At 36.1% G+C, this 16190-nt stretch overlaps 1 protein-coding gene across 1 annotated transcript; it reads left to right on the forward strand.

Moving 5' to 3' along the window:
• Positions 1 to 12206: 12206 nt before the first annotated feature.
• LOC110207113 (olfactory receptor 10G9-like) lies at positions 12207 to 13139 on the forward strand. The gene has a single exon (XM_020984704.1). The coding sequence runs from the start codon at positions 12207 to 12209 to the stop codon at positions 13137 to 13139; it is 933 nt and encodes a 310-aa protein (XP_020840363.1).
• The last annotated feature ends 3051 nt before the right edge of the window (positions 13140 to 16190 follow it).

Here is a 16190-nt window from a genome sequence, read left to right on the forward strand (position 1 = left end):
CTCTTTGTGGTTAAACTCCTAGAAAAGACCCCTACCATAGGTGCCTTCATATCCTCTCCTGTCATTGTTCTTAACTCTACAATCTGACTTGCAACCTCATCATTCAACCAAATCTTCTCTCTCGAAAGTTAATAATGATCTCTTAATTGCCTGATGGCTTTTCTTCAAGCCTCATTCTTCTTGACCTCTCTGCAGCCTTTGGTATTGTTGAACAGTCTCTTATTCTTGATCGTCTAATCTCCTAGGATTTTTGGGACACTATGCTCCCCTGGTTCTCCTATCTGATCAGTTCTTAGTCTTGACTGATTTTGTTTGCCAACTGTCTATGTTACTCAGGGCTTTGTCTTGGGTCCTCTTTTCTCTCTATACCAGGGTGAGCAAACCATCACCTGGGAGCCAAATCCAGTCTGCCATGGTTCTTGTATGAGCCCCATGTCTTAAGCATGTTTTATGTAAAATTGTTCTTACCTCTTAGACTGTATAAAAAGGAGGTGATTGCCTGGATTTGGCCTTTAGCCACAAATGGTGCTGATCTGTACATGGATTATTTCACTTGGTGATGTCATCAGCTCCCATGGACTCAATTATTATCTCTCTGCTGATAATTTTTGAAACTACTTATCTAGTACTAAGCACTCTCCTGAACTCCAGATCCAGATCTCTGATTGTGTACTGGAAATTTCCCCAATAGGAAACCCAGAGAAATCTTAAATTCAACATATCCAGAACTGAACTATTTCCCCTAAAAACCTTTCCCCTCCCTAACTTCCCAATCACTTTGCAAACTAGTTATCGCCCTTGATTCCTCATTCCCCCCCCCCCACTGATATCCAATCAGTTGCCAAGGTATGTCAATTTTTCCTTCATACCTTCTCTTACATAGACCCCCTTCTATCCTCTGGTGTTATTGCCACCCTGGTACAGGCCCTCATTTCCTCATTTAGATTAATGCAATAGCCTGCTGAATAGTCTGCCTGCCACAAATGTCTCCTCTTTCCAGTACAACTTCCGTTTAGCCATCAAAGTGATTTTTTTCTTATGTGCAACTCCAACCATGTCATCTTTGCTGCCCCAATTCCCACATCCAATTCAACAAAATCTAGTGACTCTATATCATCTCCAGGATCAAATGTAGAATCCTTTGGTATTCAAAGCCCTTCATAACCTAGGGTTCCCCATCTTTTCAGTCTTTTTATACCTTATTCTTTCCTATTTTTTAATCCAGTGACACTTGTCTCCTCTAAGAAGAAACCCCACCTATCAAATTATGGAATTTTTTGCTGGCTGTTCCCTAAGCATGGAATATTTCTGTCCTCATCTCTGCCTCCTGGATTTCCTGGCTTCCTCCTGTCTCAACTAAAATTCCAGTTTCTATAAGAATCCTTTTCTGATATCTCTTAATCCTAATGCCTCTTTTCTGTTGACTTTTTCTATTACATACATTGTTATACTTCCTTGTTTGTGTCTTCTCTCCTCCATTAGATTCTAAGCTCCTTGAAGGCAGGGACTGTCTTTTGCTTTTTCTTGTATTTTCAGTACACCGAGTAATTACTATAAATCAGATAGATTTACAGGTTAATTTTATCAATCATCTAAAAATCAGTGAACATTTCCCTCCTCAAATTCAACTCAAAAATCAAGAAAGAAAACAATCTATTCATTTCCTTTTTGAAATGAATATAAACTTAAAGAAGAATAAAGCAAAGAAAGAACTATCTGTCAATATCAATAATTAATTAGAACTTATTAAATTCTTACTATGTGGTAGGTACTTTGTTAGGCACTAGGGATTCAAAGAAAATAGAAAAAACTGTTCCTTCTCTTAAAGAGCTAACAGTTTATAATGGGAGTCAACACGTACAAGTGATACAACATTTTCAAGTAACTTTAGCAAAAAAGATTGTAGTAATCTAGCCAGACTGGTATTCATCATGACTAACTTAGATTTACTCAAGAGATACAAGAATGGTTCATCATCAAGAAAATACTAGAGGCACCTAGGTGGTGCAGTGGATAGAGCACCAGCCCTGGAGTCAGGAGGACCTGAATTCAAATCCAGCCTCACACCAAACACTTGACACTTACTAGCTGTGTGACCCTAAGTCACTTACCCCAATTGCCCAAAAATAAAAAAAGTAAAAGAAAAGATTTTAAATCCGGCCTCAGACCAAACACTTGACACTTACTAGCTGTATGACCTTGGGCAAGTCTCTTAATCCTAAGATAAGGAAAGGAAAGTAATGTACATTATAAATCATATTAAAAAGAAAAGCCCTTCAAAGAGTAGGATCAAATCTACAGATGATAAAAAATCCTTTAACCAAAATAGAACACTTACTGATATGAAAAGCTCATAAAAATGTGAAAAACTCTAACAAACCCCAAAACTTAAAAAAACCCTAAAAAAATGGCACAGAAGTGCTATTTTAACATACCTATACACACTATTTGTATAATATATAACATATTGTCTATGTAATATATATTGAATAAATAACAATATAATATATATACATCATGTGTTTGTGTGCACGTGTATATGCAATTAAAGCTACCTCCTTTTTTAAATGTAGAAACACTTGAAACTTTCTAATACATATAGGGAGGCACTTAGGTGGCACAGTGATTAGAGCACCTGATCTGGAGTTAGGAATACCTAAATTCAAATCCAGCCTCAGACACTATGATTCTGGGCAAGTATCTTCACCTGTTTACTGCAGTTTGCTCATTTGTAAAATGGGGATAACAATAGCACCTACCTTGCTAGGGTGTTGTGAAGATCAAATGAGATAATAATTTCATAGCACTTAGCACAATGCCCAGCACATAGAAAGAACTGTATAAATGTTGGCTATTCATCATCATAATCATCTTCCCTCGTTAGATTGAAGCTCCAAGAAGGCAAGGACTATTTTTCTTTTTTTCTTTTGTATTAGTATTCCCAGCCCTTAACTCAGTGCCTGACATATGGTAGGCACTTAATAAGTGTTTATTGGTTGACTAAAATGATATCATGGATTTATCTAAGCAATTTATAGTTGTAGAAGTTAAGGGAGTTGTCCAATATTGCACAATCAATAAATACAGACCTACGTCTTCAACTCAAATCTTCTCTTACTTCAAGCTCAGCACTTTACACAGGCTACTTTTCTGATATTGCACTTGCTCTACTCTCTAACCTTTGGCAAATGACAACTTCTCTAGTCTTATAAATAGAGAAGCAAATGAAATAATTGAGAGGAAATTGATTTAACAACTAATTGACACGCAAATTAAAGGGATGACCTTTTTTAGTTATTTGTTTTATTGTAAAAGTACTTTTCAGGTAGCCAAGATGGCAAAGAAAAGGCAGGTACTCACCTGAGCTCTCTCTAGAACCCCTCCAAACAACTTTAAATAAGGAATCAAAATAAATTCTGGAGTGGTAAAATCCACAAAAGGACAGGTGGAAAATTTTTTCATCCCAAGCAACTAAGAAAGTCAGCAAGAAACTTCTGTGGCACCAGGTTGAAAGTAGAGCTCAGTCCAGTGCAGGCTGTGCGCCAGCAAATCAGACGCAGGCATTGAAGGCAACTAAATCATTGGAGGCAGTGGAGGTTTAGGGACCTCTCAGCCCACAGATGGTAAAGGGACGGGCAAATAATGGGTCAGAAGGAGATTACAAGGGCTCTTTTGCTGGCACCAGGGGCAGGACTCTGTTGCATTTCATGCATGGATCTGTGTCACAGGCCTGGATCTCAGTCCCAAGGTGATAAGCAGCACTAACGCAACAGAGCTTGGATATTTAGGAGAGCTGGGACCCTAGTGACAGTTTCAAGGTGGGAAAGAGTGCTTGTAGTCACTCACAGATAAGAGCACAGTACAGGAAAGTAGTAAACAGACCTCTTTCTACATCATACCACCTTGGAGGAACTAATAATATCTCAAAACATCAGCATACACACACACAAAAACCCTTTGAAGGCATGGAACAAGTCCCCCTCTATCCCAGAAGCAGAGCCCTACTTTATCATAGAGTTAAAGGTCAAGAAATAGGCTGGAAAAAAGAGTAAAGAGCAGAAAAATATATAGAATAGAATATTACTATGGGTATAGAATATTACTATGGTGACAGGGAAGATCAAAAAGTCAGAAGAGGACAACAAAGTCAAAACTGCAACATCCAAAGCTTCAAAGAAAAATATGATTTAGTTTCAGGCAATGGAAGAGCTCAAAAAGGATTTTAAAAATCAAGTAATAGAGGTAGAGAAAATTGGCAAGAGAAATGAGAATGATGCCAGAAAATCATGAAAAAAAAAGTCAACAGCTTGGTAAAGGAGGCACAAAAAATGCTAAATAAAATAACATATTAAAACAGTATTGGCCAAATGGTAAAACAGGTACAAAAATCTAAAGAAGAGAAGAATGCTTTGAAAAGCAGAATTGGCCAAATAAAAAAAGAGACACAAAAATTCAGCAAAGAAAGAAATGTTTCCCTATAGCAAGAGATAGAAAGAGGATTTCTATTTAAAATAACTGAGACAATATAAAATAGTTTGGAAGCTACATGCCAAGACAAACCTAGGAACTATATGAGCACAATTATGAAGCACTCTTCACACGAATAGAATCAGATATAAACAAATGGAAAAACATCAATTGCTCATGAGTAGGCTGAGGCAATATAGTAAAAATGATGATTATACCTAAGGTAATCAATTTATTCAGTGCCATACCAAACAAACTATGAAAAAATTATTTTATAGAGTTAGAAAAAATATCAACAAAATTCATCTGGAAGAACAAAATGTCAAGAATACCAAGGGAATTAATGAAAAAATGCAAAAATGGGGGGCCTACCTATACCAGTTCTAAAAGTATATTATAAAGTAGCAGTCATCGAAACTATTTGGTATTGGCTATGAAGTACAGCGGTGAGTCAGTGGAACAGGTTAGGTACAAAAGACACAATAGCATATGACCATAGAAATCTAGAATTTTATAAACCCAAATGCCCCAGCTTCTAGCATAAAAACTCATTATTTGAGAAAAAAAATTGGTGGGAAAAGTGGAAAACAATATGGCAGAAACTAAGTATAGGCCAACATCCTATACCATAAAACAAGATGGGTACATGATTTAGATATAAAGGGTGATACCATAACCTCATTAGGAGAGCAAGGAATAAATTATTTGTCAGATATATGGAGAAGGGAAGAATTGATGACCAAACCAGACATAGAGAGCATTTGAAATGTAAAATAGATAATTTTGTTCGTATTAAATTAAAAAAGTTTTGCACAAACAAATCCAATGCAACCAAGATTAGTAAGAAAGCAGAAAGCTGGGAAACAATCTTTACAGCAAGTATCTCTGATAAAGACCTCATATCTAAAATATACAGAGAATTGAATGAAATGTATAAGCATACCAATCATTTTTCAATCGATAAATGATTAAAGGATATGAACAGCCAGTTTTGAGATGAAGAAATCAAAACTATCTATAGTCATATGAATAAATGCTCTAAATTACTTGTGATTAGAGAAATGCAAATTAAAACAACTCTGAGATACCACTTCACACCTGTCAGATTGGCTAATATGACAGAAAATGAAAAGGATAAATGTTGGAGAAGATGTGGAAAAATTGGGACACAATGTGCTTTTGGTGGAGTTGTAAGCTAATTCGACCATTCTGGAGGGTAATTTGGATTTATGCCCAAAGGGCAATCAAACTGTTCATGACCTTTAATCCAGCAGTACCACTACTATGTCTGTACCCCCAAAAAGATCATAAAAAAGTGAAAAGGACCTGCATGTGCAGAAATATTTATAACAGCTCTTTCTGTGGTGGCAAACTATAATCGAAGGGATGTCCATCAAATGGGGAAGGGCTGAACAAACTATGGTATATGAATGTAATGGAGTACTATTGTGCAATAAGAAATGATGAACAGCCACATTTCAGAAAAACCTAGAAATACCTGTATGAACTGATGCAAAGTGAAATGAACAGAACCAGGAAAACATTTTAGATAGTATCAGCAACACTGAGTGATGAACAACTATGAATGACTCAGCTCTTCTCAGCAACATAAAGGTCCAAAACAATTACAAAGGACTCACAAAGAAAAATGCTATCCAAATCCAGATAAAGAACTGATGGACTCTGAATGCAGATTGAAGCACACTTTCTCCCCTTACCTTTTTTTTCATTTTTTTTTCCTTTTGATCTGTTTCTTCTTTTAAACTGTAACTAAAATAAAGGTACATTTAGTATGATGACACATATATAACCTACATCAAATTGCCTACCATTTTAGGAAGAGGGAAGGGAGAACGTGAGAAAAATTTGGAACTCAAAATCTTGTAAATATGAATGCTAAAAATGGTCTTGACATATAATTGGGGAAAATACTATTTAAAAAAGTATGTACAGCCAGTGGAGGCAGGGGGGAATCTCTCTCCTCTAATTACATTTTCCAAAATGTTCAAGGAAAAAGAGGGATGGGGATGATCTTTAAGAATAAGAAGGGTGACATTTACAAGAATGGATTATTCTTGTTGGGCTTAGTCCAAAAAGACAGAACTGGTAGAAATGCATGGAAATTGTAAAGCCATAAATTTGCACTTGTAATAAGGAGAAAAAACCTTATAAATGATTAGCAATAATGGAATGGACTTCCTTGAGAAGAAGGGGTTCTTTCTCCCTGGAGAACTTAGAGAAAAAGTTGGATGTTGGATTTACCACCTTTTAGAGATTTTTCATGTAGGAATCCTGTTTAAATCCTAACTAGACTAGATAATCTCTGCTGTTCCTTTCTAATGTAGAGCAAATGTGTAAACAATTAGATCTTAGTTGTTTTTTCTCCTGAGCACCAAGGGAGTTCAGGGCAATCACATCCTGTGGGATAAAGGCAAGTTAGGCTTATATACTTTGGGGAAAGGAGAGAGACTGGTTCCATTATTATTCTCTGGTCTTAGGAGGAACTTTCATTGCAAAGAAGCAACTATTCACTTTCACCTTTTTCTAGGTTTTGGAATGTATCTCCTGACTCAGAGTTTCCATCTAGCAGGTCAGTAGCAAATGACTGGGAAAACCCATGTTTTCCTCATTGGAAAAAGGATGTGGATGTAACCAATTATTCACTGCCTCCCATTCTCCCTCCCTCCACTCCTTCCTCCCTTATTCTTCAACAGACATTTATTAAGTAAATACTGTGGGCAAGGCATTGTGCTAAGTGCTGTGGAGAATGCAAAATGAATAGGATATACTTCCTGACCTCAAGGAATTTAAAAGCATAGATCAAATAGTTAATTATTAGGTATTATTTTTTAAGGAAGTTTAAAATTTTCAAGCCAATTTCTGGACAATCACCCTGTGAAATATGCATTAACAGTATTATTTTTGCTTCTACAAATGGGGAAAATGGAGGTGCAGATTGATGAAATTATTTGCCTAGGATCATGTTGGATATAGGACTTGAAAAGAGGTCTTTTGAATCTAACACTATTGTTTTTTCCACATTATCATAGAGTAGAAGAAATGAGACACTTGTGAAATAAGAATATGTAGCTGGGCAATCCTTTCTAAGGCTCCTCATTGTCTATAACCTTTAAATTTCATGTTACAAAATATGGGCTTTACTGTATACATAATTAGAAGCCATGGAGAGCACTGCTGCATGGTATGATATAATCAAAATTTTAGTACTACTGAATCAACAATATGCAGGGTTTGGGCTACTTGGTGAGGTGTAAGTAAGAGGGGATGAAGGCAGGCAAACTAGTCATATATTTGTTACTATAATGCAGAAGAGGGATAATGGATGAGGACCTAAATTAGGATGATTGCAACAGGATTGAAAATAACAGACCGAATCAAGGGACATTTTGGAGGCAGGTTGAAGTTGGAAAAGCTGGGAGTTGGTCAACTTGAGGGGCATTAAGCTTAGCTAGGGGTATGAGTTTTAAGTGGTGGCAAGATTCTCAGACAGGGATGCCCAATAAGGAGGTTAAAAAGAAAGAGAGAGGTAATGGATGATGGTACAGATTTGGGTTTTATATACATTGAGTTGATACCAGAGTAGTGGATGAGATTTTGAAAGAATAGAAAAGAGAAAAAAAGGAGAAGAATGCAGGAAATAGAAAGAAAATCAGAGAAACAAGAGAAGAACTACTTCCTTTGGAGAAAACTTACATGAGTACAATTCCATTCTGCTGAACTTTCCATAACATTATATTTGCTCCATTATATATTTTTATTTTTGTTTATATGTGTTTGTTATTGTTATTTGCCACAAATCCAAGGGGCAAGAAACTACCTAAAACCCAGTACCATGCACTATAATTTCATTTAGGGTTAAAATTAGAATTCTAGAAAACTGATATCTATTACAGTTCTGTTTCCACTAAAATTATTAAACGTTTTCCTTTAACCCAAAACTCTCTTCATTTCTCCTCACCTGTCAAATTCCTTATTCTAGATGTCTGGAATTACATAATGGCATAAGCCACATTTAATTATATGCAAGTAGAGAAGTAAAATTGCATTCTCTCTACACAGTCCTGGACCTGGTAGCATCACTCATGTATTTTGGGGTTTTATGAACTCAACTCAGCATGGGACTTGGCTCATGGCACTACTGCAATATTGGCAGCATTTGTCTTAATCTGTTGCTTTGTTGAGACCATGATTTCTATGCTCAGTTGCATTGTTAAAGAGTTAAAGTACCTAATTTTCTTTTAAGATTTTCTCACAATGTTCTTCTAAGAACCACCTTAGGGAATGAACAATACCTTAGGGGAGGAAAAAGGATGTTTTTTTTTTCCAAAATAGGAATAAGAGAGATATTAGAAAATAAAAATAGAAGAATTGCTATACAGTATTTGGTCCATGATTATTCCTACCCAGGATTCTGTCTCTTCCAGTGATATGAAGCAATATGCTTAGCTATCCTAATTGATATCAAATAAAAAATATTCTAATTTCCTGCCACCTAGAGAGGCTGTAATGGTGCTGTGGTAAAGGCATTGCATATATAATCAGAATATTTGGATTCTTCAGTCCTCTGAGTGTGGTATGTTGAGAAGGAACAAAGGACTTGGAGTCACAATTCTTCGAAGACTTGGTTCTGAGACTTGATTATACTCCTTCCTTTTGTATGATCTTGGGTAAGTGATATTGACTTCCTCATCTGAAGTTTCCTCAGCTGAAAAGTAAAAGGGTTGCATAGAAATCTATGTAATCATTAAAATCCTTTCCACTTCTGGACTAAGGCTAACCAATTCACATATAACAGAAGAAAGAATTCATGGAGTGCTTTAAATGTTGTGATCTTTACCAAAAAAATAGATGAGCCAGGTGTCATTATTTTCTTTAGAGATAAGGAAGTTGAGGCACACAGAGAGTGACTCATTCATGGTCACAGCTAGGATGGGTCTGAGACAGGACTCATATTCAGGTCTTTATTCTTTTATGTTGTATTTTTATTATTTTGTTAAAATTCCCCTAATTATATTTTATTTGATAGGATTTTAAAAAAACCAGATATTTTAAAATTCTATTTTATTTTATTTTCAGTTGCAAATTCTCTCCCTTTTACTTTTCACTCCCTCACCCACGGAGCAGGCAAAATAATAGATTCTAATACAAATACATGTAGTTATGCAAAATAAATTTCTGCATTAGTGATGTCAAACTCAGGTATTTCTAGCCAATGAAACCTAACTTAGCTTCTGTTTCCTCATATACTTAACGAATAAATTGGGCTAAGGGAAGTCTAAGTTGTATTTCAACTCTCATTGTCCAGGAACTGATCTGAATATCTTTTGAATCCATTTATATTTCAGATTGATTATTTCTTAGGAAAATGACTTTCAAAAAATTAATTGAACACACTATGCAAAATATTGGTTTATTTTATTATTTTGAATTGTGTTACTAATTTGAGGAGATTGTATTCAGTGTTCTACAGAACATATGTAAAGATTTCTTGACTAAGTATATGTTCAACCTATTTCCATCATAAATTTATAGATGTTGCTCTACCTCTGCTCAGCCATCACACATCCTTGGATTCCCAATCTTTTAGCCTCTCCTTAGAGAGCTAGCTGATTCTGGTTGCAGACATGCCTTCTAGCGCCAATATGTTTATCTTGAGTTATAGCAAATCAGACTCAGGGCACAGAATTCCGAGTACAGGTGTTATGTGGCCTTGCAAAAAGACAGGATAATGGTTTCTTTGTTTATTTTCTGAAGAATCACATCAACTTATATATTTAGGCACTCAAAATTATAATATTTATTCATTTACTACACATATTTATCATATTTATTCAGTTCTTTAATGTGTATGAACAATTTTCCACACAGTAGTGTGAGGTACATAGTATAAGTATTATTATCTTCATTTTTTTCCATGAGATACCAGAGGTTCATAGACACTGAGGTCAGAAAGCTCATGGACCTGATACAAAATTTCCTAGATCCCTTTTCTGTGCCACAACTGATGCCTTAAATGTCTTTGTCCTATAAGAAAAGTTTAGATTATTTGTCCTTTAATATTTTGTTTATATTTGCAGACATTCATCTGTTTGCTCTCATGAGTTTTTCTAGCATTTAAGTGTCTTATACCAAATTCATTATTTCACTCTGTGCTTTGCAATTTCAGATTTTTATTAATGAATGATATGTATGTCACTTTCATCTAAGACTCCCTGGTAGTGGAAAATATAACAGGAAGTTACAATTGTTAATTGTATATAGAATTCAGAATATCAAGGATAAATTTCATTCAAAGAATCATGAAAATAAAACAAAAACTATTGAATTGTTGACAGTTCAATTTATGTAAAATGCAAATTCCTAGTAATTACAATCCATAATATGAAGTCTCCTCTGGGAAAGTCCTCTCTTCACAAAGAGGAGTGACAATAGCGCTCTCTCTCTCTCTCTCTCTCTTTCCCTCTCTTTTTCCTCCCTTCTCCTCTTTTTAACTAGCTCTCCGATGTCTCCTTGTCTATTACCTTTCTTTTTGTCTGTGTATTTCTCCTCTGTTTCCAAACCGACTCCTATCAATGCTTTCTCAGGTCTCCAGCACTATCCCCCATCTTAATAATTTCTCCATGCAGTGTCTGAAAGAACCTGTAGAGTTCTCTTTGTGTGTCATGTTTGCCATGCAAGATGAGAGTTTAAACCTTCCAGATATTTCCTTTGGCTCACAAGTGCTTTTGTTCTATTCACCATAGCTCCTATTTTCCCCACCAACCTACCTTCTCCACCTCTGATTTCTACCATTTATCAAACCCAACCCTTACTACCACTGTCTTTTTCTGTTCATCCAGCTCAAACCCCAAGGAATTTTCAAAGTTAACAAGGATAGAAAAAAGGGGAAAATCTAAACATTGATTTTGAATAATTCCAATGAGGCTTTCAATATCCATTCAGAGAAGCTTTTATTTATTACTACCTTTTGTATTCTGTATTTATAGCAGAGCTTTTTTCTCAAGATAAATCTTTAACTTATCTTTTAAAGAAAAATGAAAATTCTTGATAAGAAATTTTAATTGATATTCTGAGAGAAGTGAAGTATGATCTTGTATTTCCTGAAATGATGAAAAGTCAGATATATAGAGATAGTCAGAAGTGACTATGGCTATAACCTTTCTCAGACCTCATGCATTGTAAAGAATGATGTGTTTCTTTTAATATTTGTTGCATTTCTAATAAATTGTATATAATAAATTGATGTTTATTTAAGCCTAGAAGATTAGGGAAATTAGTACTGAGATAAACAAAAAGTTATGGAAAAATATTTTCTCTAGTATATTTAACAAGTAATGTTATTCAATTGGGGTAGTGGCATAGAACTAATTAAGTAAGAAGAAAGTTGTTTCAATTTTAGTTAAGAGAGAATATTTTAAAAAAGTCCCTTCACTGACTTAGAACCTTATAGGAGAATGAATAAAGAAAATGGATATGTAGAAGATAAAAGGAGGGGTGATTATGCAGATTACACACAGAGAATGTCAGCTGTCATCCCCTGCTACTATTTTATGTTTATGTTATTTTCTCCAAGATGGTATAAAATTCTTGAGTCCAGGAACTATTTTCTTTTTCTTTTTGTATTTCCAATGCCTAGTACAATGACTAGTAGGTGTTTAAAATGCTTGCCAATTGATTGAATGATTTTTCCTTCTTTAGGAAAAGAGTCCATTGTCTAAATGGACAGAGAGAATGAGAGCTTCGTGACTACATTCATCCTCACAGGGATTCCCCATACACCCAAACTGGGGACACCCCTATTTGGGATCTTCTTAGTGATCTATGCACTCACTTTAGTAGGAAATCTCCTCATCCTGCTGGTGATCAAGATGGACTCCCACCTCCGCACTCCCATGTACTATTTCCTGGCCAACCTCTCCTTTATTGACATGTGGTTCTCCACTGTCACTGTGCCCAAGATACTCATGGGTCTCCTCTCCCCAGATGGTGGGGCCATCTCATTTCACAGTTGTGTGGCTCAACTCTATTTCTTCCATTGTCTGGGAAGCACTGAGTGTTTCCTCTACACAGTCATGTCCTATGACTGCTACCTGGCCATCACTTATCCCCTGCGTTATGCTACCATGATGAGTGGGAAAGCATGTGCCCTTCTAGCTGGAGGCACATGGCTCAGTGGTGCTATCCACTCAGCAGCCCAGGCTGTCCTGACCTTCCGCCTACCCTACTGTGGCCCCAACCAGATTGAGTATTACCTTTGTGATGCACCATCCATTCTCAAGTTGGCCTGTGCCAACACCTCAGTCAATGAGACGGTAATCTTTGTTAATATTGGTGTGGTGGCCTCTGGATGTTGCTTCCTGATTTTCCTTTCCTATATGACCATTGTTCTTGCTATTCTGAAGATCCGCACAGCAGAGGGCAGACTCAAAGCCTTCCAGACGTGTGCTTCCCATTGCATTGTGGTCCTCTGTTTCTTTGTGCCTGGTCTCATCATTTATCTAAGACCAGGCTCAAAACATGTTATGGATAGGATTATAACCATTTTCCAAACAATAATCACACCCATGCTGAATCCCCTGGTGTATACCCTAAGGAACAAGGAAGTAAAGATGGCCTTAATCAGGTTGAAAGATTGGGAAAATTTTGTGTAGTCTATAGCCACTGGAAAATGTTCCCTTAGTTTTTTTAATATAAAGTATTTGACTTATCATGACTGTACCTTCTTCATGTCATAGGGCAGTATAAACAGTACTAATCTCTAAGGCTAAGCCACTAATCAGTGTTTGACCTTGGATTTTACCTCTATGAACTTCATTTTTATCATCAGCAAAATATGTGTGGAAAGTATGGCCTAGAGAGTTTCTAAGATTCTTCTAGCTTTAACTTCAAGATTCGATATCAAATTCTGTAATCTTAAAAGTCAAAGATTTATATATTCTGGGTCGCAAAAGCCAATGCCTGTCCTAGGCCAACATTAGAAAGAAGGTAAAGTTTGTATGTAATATCCTTTCACTTTCCATTTTTGAATCCTTCAACCCCTGTCTCTCCATGCTTTGATGGTCTTTCTGTCCTATCCAAGTCTATATTTCTTTGGAAGGCAGAAGAGAAGAATTTGAAAAACTGAATTACTGACATGCATCTAGACTAAAGTGAGAGAGGTTGAGAGGAACTCAACATCCTACCAATCCAGGGAAGTTTTATTTTGAATAGGGAACAATTCCTTAACCCAGGGATAGGCAATCATTTCTATATAATGTGACCTGAAAATTTAATTGAGGCCAACAGAGGCCAAAAAAAACCATCAGGCCAGCGTACAAACATGTTTTTTTCTTATAACAAAAATAGAAAACATTCATTTTGTTCACTTTTTTTCTTTTGGCTAGGCAATGAGGTTAAGTGACTTGCCCAGGGTCACACAGCTAGTAAGTGTTGTATGTCTGAGTCCTGATTTGAACTCAGGTCCTCCTGACTCCAGGGCCTGTGTTCTATCCATGCACCACCTAGCTGCCACCATTCTGTTTACTTTTAAAGCACTATTTGCAGCCTAAGATTGCTCTTAGCCTGTCTTCAGCTTTCTCATAGTAGAAATACAGTAGCATTCTAAAAGGAGGATAACATTCTCTAGGAGAGTAATGAGTTGGAATAAAATTTTAAGCATAATATTCTTGAGTAGAAGCTTCTTACGCTTTTTGTATATAATGGATCCCTTTGGCAGTTTGGTGAAAACTTGGGCCCTCTTCTCAGAATAATGCTTTTAGATAGAGAAAATAAACTACAGAGGTTACAAAGGAAACAATTTCTATTGAAATTTAATTAAAAAGTAAAAAGAAAACGTGTTCATGAACCTCAGGTTAAGAACCCCCATCCCAGAGTAAATTTTGTACTTTTTTATGACTTTTAAGATTTAATGGCTCTAAAAAACTAGCTTTAAAACTAGAGAAATGTTCATTCCTAATGCCCAATGTTGTGATTTGTCAAATAATATAGACTCGTAACTTTTTGCTTACAACTTCCTGATTTCTTCTACATGGCTTCTTTTTCTAGCATTTTGGGTAGACTTCCTATTATGAATTTAAAGGAGAATATAGACAAGAATAAACTAGAATGAGCAAACTTGAACAGATATCATGGGAAAGAATATTCAAATCATTGATATAACTGATCCATTTCAGTATTATATGTATTTCTCCCTCAACACAAAATACAATGCCTCCATTGGTTTTAGCTTCTAATGATTAGCAGATAGAGATGCTTTGGATAAGCAAATTTGACAGCTGATGCCCAATGTTTTGGTGATGAGCTTTTCTTGAAATTATCTAGGTGGTCCCCAAATGATACATATTCAGTCCATCATTCAACATATTCATGAAACTTTTCCAGTTTGGCCAAGCTAGCTAGTACTTGTGCTCCGTATGCATGGAATTTGAAATTCGTTGCCTCAGTAATCAATAATGGCAGCTAGATGGTATGACAGATACAGCAACAGACCTGGAGTCAGGACAATCTGAGTTAAAGTCCAGCCTCAGACACTTACTAGCTATTTGACTATAGACAAGTCACTTAATACCTGTTTATTTCAGTTTCAAATCTTTAAAACGGGGACACACCAGAGAAAGAAATGACATACCACCCTAGTATCTTTGCCAAGAAAATTCCATGGAAAATGTCCATAGGGTCACATAGAACCAGATTTGAATGAACAACTGAGCAACAACAAAAACAAGAGTAATCAATAAGGTATTTAATGATGAATTTAGTGGAAGCTTTTTGCTAAACAATTACCTTCAGATGACTCTACTTTTAACTTCTTACCACTAGAATCTAGTGAAGTGTCTTACACATAGTAGATGTTTAATGAATGCTTATTGTCATGAATTGACTTCACTTGGGTCAACTTGGATTAAATTGACAATCCTCCTTTGCTACCAGTCTTCTCTAAACAAAGAAGCATAAACTCCATAAGATATGTACCCATTGTTTGCTTCTCTGGACCATAAAACATGTTGAAAAGCCTTAGAGAAAAGAAATGGGTGCCCTGTGTCACTATGTAATGTTTACAAATTCTAATTATGACTCACAATAGTTTCAATATGGAAAACGTTACACCTAATCAAGGGTAAGCAGACTGAAATCTGGGTATTAGTTAGCAGCTTGATGATAAAATGGATTGAGTTCTGCACCTGAGGAATCTTGCCTGGTTTTCTCCGTATCTCATGATGGTGATTCATCCTGAACTCACTGACTGTAAACTCTTTGAAAAGTGAAAGACAGATTATGTACACACACGCACACACACACACACACACACACACACACACACACACACACACACACACTGAATAGCAAGTAGAAGGAAGTAAGTGAAAGATGCAAGCAGTATGGATAAACGTATAGACTTAGTCTTAAGATAGAATAGAAAGAGCTTCTACCCAAGGGAAATGGTTTTGAAAATGTACTTTGGATCTCTCCTCTTCTCTCAGCATTTACTCTACTCAGGAATCTAGGTCAGACCCTGACAGCCCCTGATGTATGGTAGTAGATGGCTACCATCCATGAGTGTCTATTTAGCTGTTAAAGGGGAAGGTCAAAGATGGTAATGGAAACAAGAAATAAGTTGTCAGTATTATAAGAAAAATGTTTAAAGACTGAAAGGCCAAGAAAGAAAGTAAAAATAAAAACCTAGTACAAAACCTATCACAAGC

The sequence above is a fragment of the Phascolarctos cinereus genome, unplaced genomic scaffold (assembly GCF_003287225.1).
Source record: "Phascolarctos cinereus isolate Bilbo 61053 unplaced genomic scaffold, phaCin_HiC Scaffold_726;HRSCAF=1367, whole genome shotgun sequence".
NCBI lineage: Eukaryota > Metazoa > Chordata > Mammalia > Diprotodontia > Phascolarctidae > Phascolarctos > Phascolarctos cinereus.

Excerpts from the sequence above, each read along its gene's own strand:
- LOC110207113 (XM_020984704.1), top strand. The coding sequence starts at position 12,207 with ATGGACAGAGAGAATGAGAGCTTCGTGACTACATTCATCCTCACAGGG.